The following is a 20,865-nucleotide window of genomic DNA, read 5'->3' on the forward strand; positions in this document are numbered from 1 at the left end:
ATTCCATGAGGCAGAATATCAGAAGGGGGAAGCCGTCAGATTGCAAGGGGAAGCGGAAGGGAAGTTAGCTGTGGAGGTGGACTTCTTCAGGAAGACAGACAAGGCCTTGGGATCATCCAGTTCTGAGTTGAAGCGAGTCAAGCAACAATTAATGGATGCTCATGGTAAATTGGCAGGGTGGCAAGAGCGATGGGATGCATTTTCAAATTCTCGGAAGGCAAAGGAGGAGGAGATGGTGACCGAATTGACTGGTCAGATGGAGAAATTGAAGACTTTGTTGAAAGAGAAGAACCATGAGCTTCTGTGTGCTCATTCTACCAATGGTTACATCACCGATCAACTCAATGAGGCTCGAGGACAGATTGAAGAACTTAAGGTGTTGGCAGGTTTGAAGAAATCCAGACTTGAAGAGGTATTCGGAGAAGATGATGGGAATTACTACAGAGAGCACATCAACGAGATGGATGGAGTTATTCACCAGAGGAATCTGCTTATCCGGCGTTTGACAGAATCTCCAGATCATCCCGACACGATAGCATTACTGGCTGAAGTGAGGAGCAGTCCTTATGGTTTGTACACAGGAGGCTGAGTCCTGATTTTTGTTCCTCCCTTTACTTTTGCTTTATTGCTGTGTAGTGATGATCCACAGGCTTGTTGTGGAAATCCTCTTTTGATGTACTATCGGCTAAGGCCATTCTCTTTGATTTTATCTATATGAAGACCTTCTCTCTATTGCATCTGGATCTCCGAAGTTTATGGCTCGATTTTCTCGTGAGACTGGAATCAAGGGGGTAGAATACCTTTTTGAAGTGATAAACATGTCATTGCATTAACATTTCATTTTTGCATATTCTTGCATAACAGGTGTCGCCGCGGTGTTCTCATATTATTTGGTGTTCCATCAGCAGGATAGCCGATTCAGGAATTCACCGGTACAGTACCCGCAGAAACCAGCAAAGAGCAATGGAGAATCTACAAGCAGAGCTCGCAGAGATGAGGGTCCGCATGAACCAGTTCATGGACGTGGTCCAGGGAGTAGCGCAGGGACAGCAGGAGATTAGACAAATGATACAAAGAAATCCCGCAACTACTCAACCAGAGGTCGTGACTGATCCTCCAAATGCAGAGGTTAATGGACCGGGGCCTGTCCCGATCCCACATAACAATCCTGATCAACAACCCATCCACGATGATCAAGATGATCAGTTCTTGCTGCCAGAAGACTTTGGCATGGGTCATGGCATGGATCCCATGTTCAGGAGACTAGAGGAGAGGCTGAAGGCGGTAGAAGGACAAAACCCTCTGGGGGTAGATGTTTCTGACTTGGGATTGGTCCCAGGCGTGAGGGTCCCACCGAAGTTCAAAGTCCCAATCTTTGACAAGTACAATGGTAGCTCTTGCCCGAAGACCCACGTGCAAGCCTACTTCCGGAAGATGGTTGCGTACTCTGATGACGAGAAGCTACTCATGTATTTCTTCCAGGACAGCCTAGCTGGGGCATCCCTGGAATGGTACATGAGATTGGATAGGGCCCATATCCGTTGCTGGAGGGATTTGGCGGAGGCTTTTGTGAAGCAATACCAGTATAATGCAGACATGGCCCCAGACAGAACTCAACTCCAGAACCTGTCTCTTAAAAGCAATGAGTGCTTCAGAGAATACGCTCAACGCTGGAGGGAGACAGCTTCCCGTGTTCAACCTCCCATGTTGGAAAAGGAGATGGCCAACATGTTCATGAATACGTTGCCTGGACCTTATCTGGAGCGTCTGGTGGGTTGCAATGCCTCCAACTTCGCTGATGTGGTCGCTACCGGAGAGAGGGTAGAGAATTACCTGAAGACCTACAAGAGCCACAATGGAGGTGGATCTTCATCTGGGGTAAAGAAGCCATTTATGGGAGGACAGAAGCAGAGGGAAGGGGGTGTGAATTCAGCGTCTTCATATCAAAATAGGAGGAATAATTTTCAAAACTATCATCAGCAACCGTATGTTGCGGCTGTGACTATTCCGGCTGCAGCACCACTACAACAACAACAACAACCACAGCGTCAACAGAATCAATACCAACAACAGCAACCACAACGTCAGCAAGCTCAGTATCAACAACAACAACAACCAGGTAACAGACCCACCTATCAATAGAGGCAGAGAATGATGGACCGGCGTTTCGACACTCTTCCAATGTCGTGCGCTCAACTGCTTGCCAATCTTCAACAGCTACAACTGGTGCAGCTACGCACTCTGGCCCCTCCTGTTGGTAGACTTCCGGTGGGTTACGATGCCAACGCTAGGTGTAGCTTCCACTCTGGGGCACCTGGCCACAATATTGAGAACTGCAAAGCTTTTAAGCACGTAGTTCAGGACCTGATTGATTCAAAGGCTATCAGCCTTGCACCGGCTCCTAATGTTGTCAACAATCCCATGCCACAGCATGGTGGTGCAAACGTTAATATGCTAGAGGGAGAAGCCAAGTCTGTTAAGGATGTGTTGAAGTTGAAGACCCCGTTGTGGGAAATTAAGGAATGCTTGTTGAAGGCCGATGTCTTCCCCGGTTGTGGGAAAGGTTGTTCGGAATGCACTACACAGGGTAAGGATTGCTTGAAGCTGCAGCAGGGTATCCAGGTCTTGCTTAACAATGGTACCCTCCAAGTTGAAGACTTGACTGTCGAAGAGTTTGCTGAAGGGGTAGTTGAAGAGGTATTTGAAGACGTTGTTGAAGAATTCACAAATGTTGTTCCTGCTGATTGTGTATTTCCCATTGATGTATTTAATTTTCCAAATGTTGTTGATGATATACCAAACAATGTGCCTGAATTTGATGTAACTGAACTTGATTCCGGTGTTCCGGATGTTTTTGTTTCAATGAATGAGGTTCCCGAGTATGACTATGATGTCGCTACTATCACCATCTTTTACCCGACTAATCAGATCAGTGTGCCAGAAGCACAACTAGTGCCACCAGTGCGATCGGTCGCTATGACAATCACAACCCCTGGTCCTTTACCTTTCACCAGTGAAAGGGCCATTCCGTGGCATTATGGGGGGAGTGTATACACACACAATCGTGGGGTGGAGCGACCTTTGAAGGTAGAAGAGGGTCAAAAGTCTGAACTCGAAGTTGAAGGTCCCGCAGTGGACAATGTTGGTGGAATCGGGCGATTCACCAGGAGTGGCAGACTATTCTCGCCACCCGTTACCCAAGCTGATAGTGCTGATGCCGCGGCTAAGGCCAAAGGCAAACAAGTTGTAAATGAGGGCACTTCTGCACCCCAGACTGGCTCAGAGCCTACTTTCTCGAAGGATGTGGACGAGCTTTTAAGAATTATAAAGAAAAGCGACTACATGGTAGTCGATCAGTTGATTCAGACGCCGTGTAAGATATCCATTCTCTCACTTCTGTTGTGTTCAGAGGCACACAGGGAGGCACTTCTGAAGGTCCTTAATGCTGCATACGTGCCTCAGGAGATCTCAGTAAACCAGCTAGAAGGGATCATTGCAAATGTTCATGCGAGCAATGGGCTGGGCTTTACTGATTCTGATTTAACACCAGCTGGACGCAACCATAACAAGGCTTTGCATATCTCAATGGAATGCAAAGACACCGTGTTATCTCATGTTCTGGTGGATACAGGTTCCTCTCTCAATGTGCTACCCAAGAGAGCCCTATCAAGGTTGGAAGTAGAAGGTTTGATCTTGAAACCTTCCGATCTCATGGTGAGAGCCTTCGATGGTTCTAAGAGGTCGGTGTTTGGAGAGGTAGAATTGCCAATTCAGATTGGATCACAAACCTTCAACACCGTTTTCTATGTGATGGATATCAGTCCCTCGTATAGTTGCCTGCTGGGTCGTCCTTGGATTCACAATGCTGGGGCAGTCTCTTCAACACTGCATCAGAAAATCAAGTTCCCGGTCAACGGACGAATTATCACTGTCTGTGGTGAGGAGGACATCCTGGTCAGTAACCTGGCTACATTCAAGTATGTAGAGGTAGAAGGTGAAATTCATGAGACTCTCTGTCAGGCCTTCGAGTCAATTCAGATCAAGGATGCAGCTCCGGTAGAAGAGGTTAAAGCAGGCGCCCCTATCTCATCTTTCAAGCAGGCGCGAGCTTTGGTGGATTCAGGTATTGCTCCCGGTTGGGGACGTCTGCTGGAGTTACCAATGAAAGTCGACAAGTTCGGGATTGGGTATCAACCAGCGCTGACTCCTACAACTTCAGCACTTCAGATTCGTCAGGGGCCGATTACTTTTTCCAGTGCTGGCGTCATCCAATATGGCCAGATCTCTGCAATCAACGATGAAGATGGGGATAGTGATTGCGACATCGACAACTGGGTGCGTCCGAGGATCCCGGGTGAAGTCATCAACAATTGGTCTTCCGAGGAAATTGTCCAAGTCACTCTTCTAGAGGAGTAATTTTTCTTTGTTTATTCATGCATGTCCAAGTCTTACGTTCCGCCCAGGGCGTAATGACTCATTGTAGGGCTCATCTATGTGACACTTGCATTTTTTATCAAAAATAAAGGACGTCTTTTTGCATTCAAATATTTCGTTCCCTGTCTTTCTATTTTTACAGTTTTCAAAATTTCAAAAGAATAAAAATATTTGGCAATGACTTTGTTTAGTTTTCACTCACTGTTCACACTCATAAGCACATACCATCACTCATGCAGATGCACATCACCGGATCCTATTGATAACAGTTCTGCTATGGCTCGCTTCGACTTCAACAATCCAATCTTCCAAGCCGAGGAAGAGGATGATGAAGACTGTGAACTCCCTGAAGAACTTGCCAGGCTTTTACAACAGGAGGAAAGGGTCATTCAACCGCATCAAGAGTCTACTGAAGTGATAAATCTTGGCACCGAGGACGTCAAGAAAGAAATCAAGATAGGGGCTGCTTTGGAAGATGATGTGAAGAAGGGGTTGATTGAACTGTTGCAAGAGTATGTTGACGTCTTCGCTTGGTCTTATCAGGATATGCCAGGGCTTGACACAGACATTGTGGTACACCGCTTGCCTCTCAAAGAAGGTTGTCCTCCGGTCAAGCAGAAGCTCAGAAGAACAAGACCAGAGATGGCTGTAAAGATAAAGGAAGAAGTGCAGAAACAGTTGGATGCAGGGTTCCTAGCGGTTACCAATTATCCGCCATGGGTCACGAACATCGTTCCCGTACCTAAGAAGGATGGAAAGGTACGGATGTGTGTCGACTACCGGGATCTGAACAGAGCTAGCCCTAAAGATGATTTCCCATTACCTCACATCGACGTTTTGGTGGATAACACAGCTCAGTTCTCGGTATTCTCCTTCATGGATGGCTTTTCTGGCTATAACCAAATCAAGATGGCACCAGAAGACATGGAGAAAACAACTTTCATAACCCCATGGGGCACCTTCTGCTACAAGGTGATGCCGTTTGGTCTGAAAAACGCTGGGGCAACATATCAACGAGCAATGGTGACTCTGTTCCATGATATGATTCATCATGAAATCGAGGTTTATGTGGACGATATGATTGCCAAATCTCAGACAGAAGAAGAACATCTGGTGAATCTGCAGAAACTGTTCGAGCGTTTAAGGAAATTCAAGCTGAGGCTTAATCCGAACAAGTGCACTTTCGGGGTGAGATCTGGAAAATTGCTGGGTTTTATTGTTAGCGGAAAAGGGATTGAGGTGGATCCTGACAAAGTGAAAGCAATACAGGAAATGCCTGAGCCAAGAACGAAGAAGCAAGTCCGTGGTTTCTTAGGGAGGTTGAACTACATTGCAAGGTTCATCTCTCACCTAACAGCCACGTGTGAGCCAATTTTCAAATTGCTGAGGAAAGATCAGGCTATCAGATGGAACGACGATTGTCAAAGGGCTTTTGAAAAGATAAAAGAGTATTTGCAGAATCCTCCTATCCTCATGCCTCCAGTCCCAGGGAGACCGCTGATTATGTACTTGACAGTACTCGACAATTCCATGGGTTGTGTTCTCGGTCAACACGACGAGACAGGTAGGAAAGAACATGCCATCTACTACTTGAGTAAGAAATTCACAGACTGCGAGTCGAGATACTCAATGCTTGAAAAGACATGTTGTGCACTTGCATGGGCTGCTAAGCGATTGAGACAATACATGCTGACTCACACAACCTTACTGATCTCCAAGATGGATCCAGTCAAGTATATATTCGAGAAGCCAGCTCTCACCGGAAGGGTTGCTCGTTGGCAAATGGTATTGACAGAGTATGATATCCAGTATACATCCCAGAAAGCCATCAAGGGGAGTATTCTGTCAGACTATCTTGCTCAACAACCGATTGAAGACTACGAGCCAATGAAGTTTGATTTTCCAGATGAAGACATCATGTTCCTCAAGATGAAAGACTGTGAAGAGCCAGTTGTTGGGGAGGGACCTGATCCAGATGAAAAGTGGACTTTAACGTTTGATGGGGCCGTCAATGCCAGAGGAAGTGGAATTGGTGCTGTCATTACAACTCCGAAAGGTGCCCACATGCCTTTCACCGCTCGTCTGACTTTTGAGTGCACCAATAATGAAGCTGAGTACGAGGCTTGTATCTTGGGAATTGAGCAAGCCATTGATATGAGAATCAAGACTCTGGACATCTTCGGAGATTCAGCTTTGGTGATTAATCAAGTGAATGGTGATTGGAATACGCTCCAGCCCACTCTGGTCCCCTACATAGATTACACGAGAAGACTGTTGACTTTCTTCACAACAGTAAAGCTGTATCATATACCTCGTGATGAGAACCAGATGGCAGATGCTCTTGCTACTCTATCCTCCATGATCAAGGTGGTTCGGTGGAATCATGCTCCTAGGATCGATGTTATGCGCCTTGATAGGGCCGCGTATGTGTTTGCTGCCGAACTGGTAGTCGATGACAAGCCCTGGTATCACGACATCAAATGCTTTCTGAAGAATCAAGAGTACCCTGTAGGGGCATCCAACAATGACAGAAAGACTTTGAGAAGATTGGCAGGCAGCTTCTTCTTGAACAAAGACGATGTGCTGTATAAGAGGAACTTCGACATGGTTCTGCTCAGATGCGTGGACAGACACGAAGCGGACATGTTAATGCAGGAAGTTCATGAAGGCTCCTTCGGTACTCACGCCGGCGGACATGCAATGGCTAAGAAATTGTTGAGAGCGGGTTATTATTGGATGACCATGGAATCAGATTGTTTCAAATATGCGCGGAAGTGTCATAAATGCCAGATTTATGCTGATAAGGTGCATGTACCGCCGAATCCTCTGAATGTGATGTCTTCGCCGTGGCCGTTTGCTATGTGGGGCATTGACATGATTGGAAAGATTGAGCCGACTGCTTCCAATGGGCATCGCTTCATCCTTGTTGCCATCGACTATTTCACCAAGTGGGTCGAAGCAGCGTCATTCGCGAATGTCACCAGACATGTGGTTGCCCGTTTCATCAAGAAAGAAATCATTTGTCGTTATGGGGTTCCTGAAAGAATCATTACTGATAATGGTTCCAATCTCAATAACAAAATGATGAAGGAGTTGTGCCAGAACCTCAACGTTCAGCACCACAATTCTTCCCCTTACCGTCCTAAGATGAATGGTGCTGTTGAGGCAGCGAATAAGAACATAAAGAAGATTGTGCAGAAGATGGTCGTTACGTACAGAGATTGGCATGAGATGCTACCCTTCGCCTTGCATGGGTACCGCACTTCAGTACGTACATCGACCGGGGCAACCCCTTACTCCCTTGTGTATGGTATGGAAGCAGTCCTACCTGTTGAAGTGGAGATTCCTTCTCTAAGAGTCCTGTTGGATGTCAAGCTAGACGAAGCTGAATGGATTCGGACAAGGTTCAACGAGTTGAGTCTTATCGAAGAGAAGCGAATGGCAGCCATTTGTCATGGGCAGTTGTATCAGAGTCGGATGAAGAGAGCCTTTGATCAGAAAGTGCGTCCTCGTTGTTTCCAAGTCGGAGATTTAGTGTTGAAAAGGATCCTTCCTCCTCTGACAGATCACAGGGGCAAGTGGACTCCTAACTATGAGGGACCTTATGTTATCACCAAGGTTTTTGATGGAGGGGCCTTAATGCTTGCAACGATGGATGGTGAAGACTTCACTTCCCCGATAAACTCAGACGCAGTTAAAAAATACTTCGCATAAAATAGACCCGCTGGACAGTAAAAGGAACAGTCCAGGCAAAAAATGGGCATCCCGACGAACCAAGAAAATGAAAAAGGTTCGGGCAAAAATTAGGGATTAAAAATAAAAAAGATAGTACACCCGGTAAGTTGAAAACCTGAAAAGGCAACTTAGGCAAAAATGGGTATCCCGGTGGATTGAAAACCCGAAAGGGCGATCCAGGCAAAAGTTAGGGATTAAGCGAATGACTGCGTTCTGAGTTAGTTCTGAATCTCATCTTGTGTCGATGACTGGAAACTTTCAAAAGGAAGAAAACAATCTAATCACCTTTTCAGAAGGCTGATCATCTGGAAGATCTTGAAGACGAGCGGGTCATAGCAGAATTGGAACCCAATAGAAATCCATTTCACATTGCCATTAGATTAATTTATATTTTATCTTTTGTGCAATTACCTCTTCCCAGGGATTGCTTCCTGATGTAAATGCCTATTCAGAGGCCATTCAATCAATAAAATCATGTTATTCAGTACATCTCTGTGTTCATTTTCATATTACTGTTTTGTTTGCAAAAATGACGTCCGAATTTTTGATAAACATTGCATCATGAAACATAAGAGCTTTACAGGTACATGCTCAATGAACATTTAAAATTGCTGTAAAGGTACACTCGGGGCATTTCCTTAAGATTCCCAGCAGGTTCTCACTACTGTACCCCCCAAGCGGTTGTTTTAGACTATACACTCCCTAGTAGAGTTAACAGTGCCAGACTGTATATCCCCAGCGAAGTTGACAGTACCAGACTGTAGCTTCCTAGCAGAAGCAGCTGTTCCTCAGAGTTCGATGCCAGATCGATGTTTTCAATCCCAGATCGATGATTTCTTTCCTGGAAGCATAACCTCGGTACCGTATCGGTGTTTGCCTCCCCCTGCTGAGTCATCTCCCGTAGATTATGGTTGCCAGAACCACTTTTGATTCCCCAACAACAGTTTTACAGCGCCGTTCTCTCCCCAGTCAGAGCCTCGGTATCTCGCCATTACTAGAACACCGCGCGGCCGGTCATCTCCCCACATAGTTCATTATGCTGTGCATCTCCAATAGTAGTGCCAGGGTCCGGAAGATTATAATCATTTCCCCAACGGGATTCCTTGCTTCAGCTTGGCATTTTCCCCAGCATTTCGCATCCCTGCATGTAGAATCATATTGCATTGCATCCTCCCAAATCGCGTAGCATTTCCGTTTTCACGGAGCATTACGCCATCGTAAAATTCAAACATACGCATGCAAGCATAAAACATTCTCGGTATCCCAAGTGACAAGCCAGAAGTTTGTTTCCAGTGCTCAGACTGAAGTTTGTTCATGACTTATTATCCCCAAGCGGATCGGGTTTGGAGAAAATCATCCCCAGTAGAGATAAGAATGGGTTGCCTCCCCTAGCAGGGTAATCTCCAAGCAGTTCGGATTCGATGGAGTGCATCCTCAGCAAGGTTTGTCTTTCCCCAGCAGGGTGGAAGTTGGCATGGTTATAGGATCCTCAGCACAGTTCCTGGAGTTCCCCGGTGTTTGTCTCTGGAGGAGACGTGTGTTTATGCATTCATCATTTAGATAAGCATAGCATATTGCATCATTAGTGCATAGCATTTCCATGATCATGGGGCATTGTGTAAAACAAGAAAAAAAACTCATGCATCAACATTGCAAACATATCCATTAGCCCTAGGCCGTGGTGACCAGCCGAGTTTGGGTTGTTGGAAAGAGTTTAGCTTCGCGCCATTGGATCGGCTTCAGAATTGGGTTCATCAGCATGGTTGAGAAGTTGTTGTTTTCCCAACAAGTGACTCCTTAGTTGAGTGGGTATCCCCAGCAGTGTTACTCCCCGAAGTTGGCATTATTTTGCAAGCTTGGTTCATTTCCCCTAGCACATGTGGGCGTGTCTGATCTCTCCATATAGAGTCGACCCCTTAAGCAGAAAATGTCCACCATTCCTTCTGCGCTCCCCACCGAGATACATCCTCGTGGATGACGGTTGCTTCCGTTCCCTCCCTAACGGGATAGGTTTTCCCTATTGAGTTCTTTCCTCATTAGGATGAGTCCTGTTTCAGTCTGCCTTTTTGGATCGATCCTAAATCGGCTTCCTGTTGGCTGTCTCCCGTGCTTCCCTGGGGCATAAATGAATAGTCGCTCACTAACCGGCACTCATTCATCTCATCCTCAGCGGAATTTGTGGCTTCTACCTACAAACCGGTAGTTGTAAGTCCTATCTTTGTGGTTTTTTACCTATTAACTGGTAGCTGTAAAATCCCACTTTCATCCCCTTGGTGGAGTTAACCCTGTGTGCTCATCCTATCGATGACTGGTTACTTTTCCGTGGTTTTCTGCCTACTAACCGGTAGATGTAATCCCCTCTTTGTGGTATTGATAGTCTTGTCCCCTTTGGATACTTGCCCTGATCAAACAGTATTGTCCCCAGTGGGTCTTCCCCTTTCTTTTGGGTATTTGCTCCGAGTTAGCAACTTTATCCTCTTTTGATTGGTCATCTTTTGCATGCCTGGTCCTGGTACCCTGATGCCTTTCTTTTCGGTCGATTATTCATTTAACAACCTACAACCCGGTTATGGATAATCTTCCATGCGAGTGTATTATCTACATTTTGACGGCTACAGATAATATATCTCATGCACTCTTTGGTCAATCTTTCGATTGTTATCCCCAGCTTGCATCTTTGGCATGCGTGCCGGCTCACGTATCACTGTTTTGTTATCTTCGCCGATGCTGATAGACATGAAGAATTTTCCGGTGTTCAGACCGAGGCGGTATTCAGACCGAAGTGGCGTTCAGGCCAATTTCCGATTTTCAGATCGAGGAAGTTTCCGGTATCCAGACCGAAGTGGCATTCAGGCCTGTTCCCGGTATCCAGACCGAAGTGGCGTTCAGGCCAGAGTTCCCGGTATCCAGACCGAAGTGGCATCCAGGCCAGTGTTCCCGGTATCCAGACCGAAGTGGCCTTCAGGCCAGAGTTCCCGGTATCCAGACCGAAGTGGCATCTAAGCCAGTGTTCCCGGTATCCAGACCGAAGTGGCGTTCAGGCCAGAGTTCCCGGTATCCAGACCGAAGTGGCATCCAGGCCAGTGTTCCCGGTATCCAGACCGAAGTGGCGTTCAGGCCAGAGTTCCCGGTATCCAGACCGAAGTGGCATTCAGGCCAGTTTTTCTGGTATCCAGACCGAAGTGGCATTCAGGCCAGTTTTCCCGGTATTCAGACCGAAGTGGCGTTCAGGCCAATTTCCGATTTTCAGATCGAGGAAGTTTCCGGTATCCAGACCGAAGTGGCATTCAGGCCTGTTCCCGGTATCCAGACCGAAGTGGCGTTCAGGCCAGAGTTCCCGGTATCCAGACCGAAGTGGCATCCAGGCCAGTGTTCCCGGTATCCAGACCGAAGTGGCGTTCAGGCCAGAGTTCCCGGTATCCAGACCGAAGTGGCATCCAGGCCAGTGTTCCCGGTATCCAGACCGAAGTGGCGTTCAGGCCAGAGTTCCCGGTATCCAGACCGAAGTGGCATTCAGGCCAGTTTTTCCGGTATCCAGACCGAAGTGGCATTCAGGCCAGTTTTCCCGGTATTCAGACCGAAGTGACGTTCAGGCCAATTTCCGATTTTCAGATCGAGGAAGTTTCCGGTATCCAGACCGAAGTGGCATTCAGGCCTGTTCCCGGTATCCAGACCGAAGTGGCGTTCAGGCCAGAGTTCTCGGTATCCAGACCGAAGTGGCATCCAGGCCAGTGTTCCCGGTATCCAGACCGAAGTGGCGTCCAGGCCAGTTCCCGGTATCCAGACCGAAGTGGCATTCAGGCCAGTTTTTTTTCGATATCCAGATCAAAGTGGTGTTCAGACCAGATTTCCGGTGATTAGACCAACATTGATACTCTCATATTCCGATGCTTAGTGCGGCGTTCAGGCCATGGGTATTCCTGTGTTACCATTTATTTTGGTATTCAGGTCAACTTCCTGTTTCGGTACTCAGACCGATTTTCACCGTACCAGATGGATTCTTCTTTTGAGATTGCTTCTTTGACGATGCTGACAGGCATTGTTCCATAGGGATTCATGATCAAAATCCGGGTCTTCTTAGTATTTAACCATCTCCCACTACGATCATGTGAAGAACATCCTGCTTCATATTCTCTAGTTGAAGACGCTTAAATAGGGGCAACTGTCATACCCCGATTTTGCTCCTGAGTTTTTTATGTTTGTTTGGCATGCTTGGCCTAACCTAACTTTGGTTTTACATGAGGTTTGGTTTTGATTCAAAGTCATGGTGTTGTGATTGTGGATACCTCTATGGTCTGGGTCATCTGAACAACCAAGTTTCTTGTGTTTCTAACCACTTGCCAGTCATGTTATTGGTTCATGGATACTATAACCTTATGGTCTTATTTCATGGCCTTGTTCATGTGCATTATCAGTCAAGTTATTTTTCAAAAGTCAAGCACTCAAGTCATAAACAAAACAATTTGGAAACTAGCTTCAAACCATTTGTTAATCCATTTCAATCTATTTCATGTCATTGTAAACCATTACATGTGAGTCAATACAAGAAAATACAAAATTTGGAATCTTGGACCAACTGTTGACTTTGGTCAACAGTTGACTTTTTGGTCAACTTTGACCAAAGTCAACCCAATTTCTTTAAACCCTAAATTTCATCCTAACCAATAATTCATTTTCCATTTACAAAGAAGATACAAAAAATGCATTTTTGACCAATTGTTGACTTTGGTCAACGGTTGACTTTTTGGTCAACTTTGACCAAAGTCAACCCTCACTTGCTCTCGACTATCCAAACTTCGCCTGGCCCTTTTGTTTCATTGTGTCATCCAATCTTCATGTTTGTTAATGATTTTCTTGATTACTTCATTTGCAAGTGCATGCGTACTGTTTGAGAGGAGATTAGGTATGGAAGAAGGGACTGATCGTGGGATTCTCCTCTCTTGTGCGATTTGTGGAACTCTCCTCTCCGTTTTGGGGTTCTCTTCCTTCTCCATACTTTGGGTTGTTAATTGGAGACCCTAGAGAATTTATAGCTGGATCTTTGCTCGGAAGTGGCCAAATATCTTGCAAGGTCCTCAACTCCATTTACTCTGTGGTTTTCTGAATCTTTCAACATGGTCTGTTGTAGTTTCTCCAATTATCGTGCTTATCATTTGGGGATCCTGGTTGGTTGTAATACTGGATCGACACCTGATTGGTTTGGCTGTAATTATGGCCGGAACGGCTCTCTTATTGGCATTTTATTCAATTATGCTGTGGTGGAGAACCCAGTGGCAAAGTTCAAGCGCTGTTGCAAATCTGCTTCTTCTGGCTGTTGCTCTCCTTTGTGCATATGAGCTTTGTGCAGTATATGTTACAACAGGATCACGGGCATCTGACCGATATTCTCCTTCTGGTTTCTTTTTTGGAGTTTCAGCAGTTGCTTTAGCAATCAACATGCTATTTATTTGCATAATGGTATTTAATGGAAATGGCCTAGAAGTGGATGAATATGTGCGAAAGGCTTACAAATTTGCTTATTCTGAGAGTGTTGAGGTGGGTGCTGTGGCATGTTTACCCGAACCACCAGACCCAAATGAACTATATCCTCGGCAATCTAGAAGAGCTTCCCATCTTGTTCTTCTCTATCTTGGCTCATTATCTGTTCTGTTAGTTTACTCCATCTTGTATGGTCTGACGGCAAAGGAGGAAAATTGGCTGGGTGCAATCACATCTGTTGCTGTCATTATTCTTGACTGGAATATGGGAGCTTGCATGTATGGTTTTCAACTTCTTAATAGTCGTGTTGCCGTATTGTTCATTGCTGGAACATCACGGGTGTTTCTTATTTGTTTTGGAGTGCAATACTGGTATTTGGGGCACTGTATCAGTTATGCTGTTATGGCTTCTGTACTTTTAGGAGCTGCTGTTTCTCGCCATTTATCGGTTACAAATCCATTAGCTGCAAGGAGAGATGCCTTACAAAGCACCTCAAGTTCATTCCTCTTGTTGTAGAAACTATAACCAAGCCTGCAAAACCAGTTGGCAGCATTGTTATGAATCCCAAATGAAGGCAGGCCATGAGGAAAGATATAGATGGTACTTATCCAAGCCAGGGAAAAATTTGCTTGCAGCAATCCATCAACAGAATCAACCTGCACAACTGAGTCCAACATGTATAAATCCTGCAGAAAAGAAAAGCTCACTTTCCGCGTAAATGCTAAAACAAAGTTAAAAAAGTTACTCACAGAAAAAAGCACTTTTTAGAGAGAGAGATGCAAAGAGTGTTTTGCAGCTGTGTTTGTGGCAATTGAAGAAGAAGAAGAAGGGTTCACTTGCCATAGCTTCTTCATCATGACAACTTCACTACCATTGTCAAAGTTGCCAAATGGGGACAGGCCATATACATAAACATTCAAAAATTTGTGCAGTTTCAGTTAACTGTCAATGTTGTTGCTCTAATTGCTAACTTCGTTTCTGCAAGCATCACTGGAGCTGCTCCATTAACGGCTTTCCAGTTGCTTTGGGTTAACTTGATTATGGACACCCTTGGTGCATTGGCCTTGACTACGGAACCTCCTAATGACGGACTTATGGATCGACAGCCAGTTGGAAGGAAAGTAAGTTTTATTACCAAACCAATGTGGAGGAATATCTTTGGTCAGAATTTCTATCAACTAATTGTCCTTGGAGTTCTAAATTTTGAGGGGAAGAGGCTATTGGAACTAAGTGGCCCAGATTCAACTGCAGTACTCAACACTTTGATATTCAACTCCTTTGTACTTTGCCAGGTGTTCAATGAGATAAACAGCAGAGAAATTGAAAAGATAAACATATTCAAAAGCATGTTTGACAGCTGGATATTTCTAAGTGTTATTCTCGCCACAGCGGTATTTCAAGTAATCATAGTTGAGTTCCTTGGAACATTTGCCAGCACAGTTCCTCTAACCTGGCAATTCAGGTTACTCAGTGTGTTATTGGGTGTATTTAGCATGCCTCTAGCTGTTATACTCAAATGCATACCAGTTGAAAACCTAAAACATCAAGCAAACCTTAACAAACCCTGCATTCACATCATGAGCAACATCATGTAACATCAAATCCTGCAAGCAACAACATACAATAATCAGTTCCAATTTCATGACCTACCATTCCAATCCCTTGCACATGTAGCATGAACAATCCAAATAACAATATAAACTTGAACCCAAACCATGATGTTATGCTACACATACCTGAAACCTTTGGCTGTATGGTAAACCTGAGTAAGTCAAGATGAGTTCCACAATTCAACCTTAAAACCTGCAGTGCACACGACCACTTGACTAAATCCTGCCAGCAAAATCATTGTAATGTCCAAACCTGCATCAACATGAACAGAAGCAGATCAAATGTGCTAACAACAATGGACATCACAAGTAATCACAAGCATTATGTTAAGCAGAATTGGGATTTGACAAGCCATCAATCTAAACCTACAAATTGTCATAACCTGTAACAGTTTCAATAGGTGACTAACCTAATTCCATGTAATGGCAATTCACATTTTAGAACCTCACCAAACTCATTCACAAAATTCAATTCATTGACCAAGTTGGTATTAAGAAGAAAAACCTGTTCAACAGGTCATCACTTAGGCCAATAAACCAGTTCCACTTAAAAGCCTAACCTACAACGGCCAGTCAAAATCCTTTTCATTCATTCACAAACCAACCGAGTGTAGTGGCAATAGAAATTCACTGCAGTAACACATAATAGCCAGTAAAGCTTAGAATTCAAGGGTTCCCAATTTGGCATCCAGACAAAAAACGAAGAGAAAGCATGAGTGCAGTTTACCGGTTCTGATTTAGCATCAAGTAAGGCCAATCCTGACTGAGCACATCAAAAGGGATTCTGCAGAGACCTCTTTTGATGTCAAAACCCTAAAATGCGTGGAGGATAAATAGCGAGAAGGAGGAATCAGTAGAGAGGAGAGGATTGAGCGGCGAAAAAAAAACTTCAAAAAAGAAACCCTAGAGATTTGAAAAGGAGACTCATACCAAGTTTCTGTTACGAAGCCACTGGGATTCATTGTGAATTTCTGAACAAGCTTTGAGCTCCATCAAAATCGTTTCCTCACAAACACCACAAATGCCACGATAACCAAGGGAGCCGTGACTGCGAGGAACAAAAGAAGGTTCGAGAAGCACTTATCCTATTGACTTGCTCCCAAAACTTCCCAATCCGGTACATTTCTCGCTCTTTCTTCATCTCATTTTCGGTTTCGTAAATGTGTGTATATCTCCCTTTTTCTTTCTTAACTGTGAATCACTGTTCTTTTTGAGGTTGAGTATCGGTTAGGGTGAGGAAAATTGTTTTTCTTTGATAGAGAGGTTTTATATGAATGTATCAGCGAGGAATGTTTGAATGATGGAGATTGAGAGATGAAGGTTTGAGCTCATAAGGTGAGAGAGAGTGAGGGAGACGATAATGGTGGAGACGAGCCTCTGCTGTGTCCATTTTTTTTTCTTTTCTTTCTTTTTTTAACTAATTTTTTTTATTATTTAATTTATTTCATTTTCAACACAAAAAAAATCAGAAATGTATATGTTCTTATTTTCTTTTATTATTATTATTTATTTATTTTATTATTTAGCTTATTTTGTTTTTAACAGAGATAATAAAAAACCCATAAAAATGTTTGTTTTGTTTTTTTATTTATTTTAAATCCGTTAGCCCAGTTCATATATTTATGATAGCATCTCAGTAGCAAATATTGTTGAGTGCCCTAGTGGAGAGATGGCAGTTGCATAATATTAGGTGGGGAGGGTTCAATACTCATGTGTGGTATTTTTTGCTTGTTATTTGATTTTATCTTCCTTTAGCATTTTTTATTCTTTTAGTATGTTGATTAATATCTTTTTTATGTTTATTATACTCATGATTTCATTTGTTAATAATGCATAGTTGTTGTATTTTAGTTTAGTTAAAAACCATTTTTTTAAACTATAAAAATCATACTTTTCTCGATTTAATATCGAGCCCCTTTTTTCACACCCTCGTAAGTCGATTGCTTTTTAAACATCGCCGTCAACCTCACATAGCTTACTCTTGGGCTTTCTTACAATGAGCCGGTTCCTTTGCACTTACACTCATGCATTGTTTAATGTTTTATTATTTCATTCTTTGATTATTTGATTCGATTATATACTTGTTTATATCTTACTTGTGTGATTAACTGTGGCCTACTTGTATGGTGTATGAGGCATATATTCATATTGCTTGATTGCCATGTCAACCCCCATTCATAACAAATGTATCCCTCTCCCATGAAATGTATAATATTCTTTCATTTCTTTATTCATCTGTTAATACAAGAATTAAAATGAACATTCGATAACCATTTCAAAACAAGATCAAAACCTCGATCCAACGTCGAGTAATCATTTTTTTCAAAACCTAACAGAACCAGCACGTATTCATCCACCCTTTTGTAAGTCGATTGCTTTATGCATCGCCATCAACCTTGTAAGCCGATTGCTTTATGCATCGCCATCAACCTTGTAAGTCGATTGCTTCATGCATCGCCATCTACCCTAATCCCTAACACTTCTCCTTGCTCCATTCGTCGATTCTTGTTCCGATTAGGTAGCACCCATTAGATAGAACCCTTTGCATGATAACATAGGTAGGATTCCCATATCCTTTTGCATGATAACATAGGTAGAATTCCCATATTCTTTGCATGCTAACATTAGGTAGATATCCCCATTTGTAAATCCTAAACACTTAAGTACATATTGCATGACAACTCTAGGGCAGAGCTTCCCTTTTCTTTTAGACCTTTCCGAGCGTCTTCGATCTTGTGGCATGTAGTCCGTCCTATTGCAAAGAGGTAACTGCCTAAGACTCGATTCAGCGAGCTGCGACACCTACTTCTAGGACGTGAACACATCGCCCACTCTCCTTTGACACAACTGGTGTCCTCCTTTGTAAGTCCATATTCAGATGGCAACCCCTGTGAAGGGGAACTACATCGCCCTGATCCTTGTTCCAGACGAGGTATGTAGGCAGGTGGTCGTGCGAGACCACTCCGGGCACCTTTCTTTTTTCTTTTTGTGCGTGTTTCGGTTCGGATGCTGATGTAAGTCCAGTGATTGGCAGTCGGGCTCCAGGTTTGCCCTTTTGTGTGTGTTTCGGTTCGGATGCTGATGTAAGTCCAGTGAATGGCAGTCGGGCTCCACGTTTGCCCTTTTGTGTGTGTTTTGGTTCGGATGCTGATGTAAGTCCAGTGATTGGCAGTCGGGCTCCATGTTTGCCACCTTTTTGTGTGTAGGTGTCTTGTTTTGTTTGGCGTGCGTGAGCCGAACTACGGCAACTCTGATTCTCATGTTCAGATGAGATACGTAGGCACAAGATGCGATGTCTTACCGAGTTTGACTAACAACTAACAACTAATCCTTGTTTGCTTTCGCCCTCGTTGCGATCCTTTCTCTCGCCCTCGTTGCGATCGAGACCTTTCCTTTCTCTTGCCCTAGTTGCAATCGAGACCCTTATTCCCGTAGTTAGCTGAACTACGTTTTGCTCTGATTCTCATTCCCGATGAGATACGTAGGCATAAGACGCGATGTCTTAGCGAGCACACTCCTCTTTAACCCATAGGTAGCCGAGCTACGAAGACTCTGATTCTCATATTCAGACGAGATACGTATGCAGTGGATGCGACATCCGTGCGAGTCATTTCTTTGACCCCTTTCTTTTAGTAAATAGTACATTAGATAAACATACACCCTTTAGACAAGAAACAACAAGAGTGGATCCCGTAGAGTACTACGGATGCGTAGGGGTGCTAATACCTTCCCTTCGCATAATCGACTCCCGAACCCAAGATTTGGTTGCGAGACCTTGTCTTTTCCTTTCCTTCTCTTCAGGTTTACTTCGAGCGTTTCCTTTCCCACCTTTGGGATAAATAACGCACGGTGGCGACTCTTCTGTCATTTTCTTTCGCCAGTTGTTTTTTTTCGCAGACCGTATTTTTCGGGTTGCGACACAATGTAGTAGGGCCAGTTGATTTTCAGCTTATTCTTCAGAATGTAGATGAGATGAACTTCAGCCTGTTCAACTCTGGAGAGACCACCCTTCTTTGGTCGCAGAATGCGTGAAACAATCCACTGAAGAATCCTTTCTCCTGTTTTCAGTTTGCCGGCAGTGACAGTTCGTGGGAACGAGTCACTATTCACAATATGATCAGGATATGGTCGTTTTAGCATGTCGTTCAACGCACTCCTAAACTCGTAACCTTCTATTTGGTGAGAGTCGGTTACCTCAGCTAGAGGAGTTTCAGAATCAACCAATGACACATCAAAATATTTGTTCCAAACGTTCGACTTAAGTGATACCTTTGTCGTTCCGATCCTGGAGTAGAACTTGTGCCCGCGAAACTTATCATGAATGCCAGCGTAGAACACGCGGACTAAGTCTTCGCTGTATTTGGTGTTGCATTCCAAAAAGTTGACAAAGCCTTGGTGTTGTAGCAGAGCCATGATTTCTGCGAGGTGCATGCGTTCTGCGGTAAGCTTGTAGAACGCATGTTGTTGAACAACTCCTCTCTTGCTGATATCGTTGTTGAAGAAGTCGACGCGAGCTTGTGGAACAAGTGATACAGCAGAAATGGGTAGAGATGCGGCAGATGATTCTCGGGATCTCTTGCCGGAAGGTCTGCGTGATGTGGAAGCCATTTGAGCAGGTTTGAAACTAAGTGTTTGGGTATAGAGTGAAGGTTTGTGAAGGGTTTTGAGAGTGATTCTGCTAGAGAGAGGTTTTTCCCTATTTATAGAGGAAAGGTTAGGGTTTTGGGAAGATGGAAAATCAAGGAACAATAGCCACTAGGTAGATGCAGGTTACAAGGTAGTGGGTAGTTTGAAAGGTGATGGAATGTAAATGCACACTTAATGATGATTTTTGAATGGAGATACATGAAACGATTTAAATTTTTCTGCAGAAAAACAAAATTTTCAAGCGATGCATCGACCGTACCTCTGTATGCGTCGACGCATACTGTTTGATTTTTGAGAAAATACAGAAATTATTAAGCGTGCGTCGACCATAGCCCTGCTGCGGTCGACTCATACAGTCAGAATTTCAATTTTTTCATAGTTTTGCACATGCGTTGACAAGTTTGATGCATAAATAACACTACATACAACAATAAACATCCAAAGAGAGATATCATGTATATATATATAAACAACATCATTATGAGGTATAACTATTTTAATCATGAGGCTTTGCAGAGAGAGAAAGAGAGGAACAGTATCACCTCGATGTCGGAGTGACTTGGTGAACGGTAAACTTGTGCTTGCAATAATATTGATATGTTAGAAGTACAAGATTAAAGTCTTATATGCAATAAGGTAAAACAGCAGATTATAGTGCCCGTTCCGAAATATCGAGAATGCCAAGTTCTCGGCGGATATGAAAGAAAGGTTCAGTGGCTAGCGGCTTTGTGAAAATGTCCGCTAGTTGATTTTCAGTATTAACATGTTCAAAAACAATGTCACCTTTCTCTACATGATCCCGAAGAAAGTGGTGTCGAATTTCGATGTGTTTAGTGCGTGAATGCAGCACAGGGTTCTTGGTAAGGTTAATGGCACTTGTATTGTCACAAAAAATGGGAATACGTTCAAGTTTGAGGTTAAAGTCCAATAGTTGTTGCTTAATCCATAGGATTTGAGCACA

At 43.9% G+C, this 20,865-nt stretch overlaps 1 protein-coding gene and 1 pseudogene across 1 annotated transcript; both read left to right on the forward strand.

Moving 5' to 3' along the window:
- Positions 1-13,074: 13,074 nt before the first annotated feature.
- Positions 13,075-14,163, forward strand: LOC127131501 (calpain-type cysteine protease DEK1-like; annotated as a pseudogene).
- Positions 14,164-14,244: 81 nt separating this feature from the next.
- Positions 14,245-15,242, forward strand: LOC127131503 (putative calcium-transporting ATPase 11, plasma membrane-type). Its single transcript, XM_051060419.1, has 2 exons — positions 14,245-14,361; positions 14,493-15,242. Exons 1-2 carry the CDS (start codon positions 14,245-14,247, stop codon positions 15,240-15,242), a joined length of 867 nt encoding a protein of 288 aa, XP_050916376.1.
- The last annotated feature ends 5,623 nt before the right edge of the window (positions 15,243-20,865 follow it).

Source organism: Lathyrus oleraceus, chromosome 3, assembly GCF_024323335.1.
Source record: "Lathyrus oleraceus cultivar Zhongwan6 chromosome 3, CAAS_Psat_ZW6_1.0, whole genome shotgun sequence".
NCBI lineage: Eukaryota > Viridiplantae > Streptophyta > Magnoliopsida > Fabales > Fabaceae > Lathyrus > Lathyrus oleraceus.

Bases quoted from the DNA above. Each gene is read 5' to 3' on its own strand.
- LOC127131503 (XM_051060419.1), top strand. From the start codon at position 14,245: ATGGTACTTATCCAAGCCAGGGAAAAATTTGCTTGCAGCAATCCATCA. The intron at 14,362-14,492 runs GTAAATGCTAAA...CACTTGCCATAG, and splicing joins AAGAAAAGCTCACTTTCCGC to CTTCTTCATCATGACAACTT.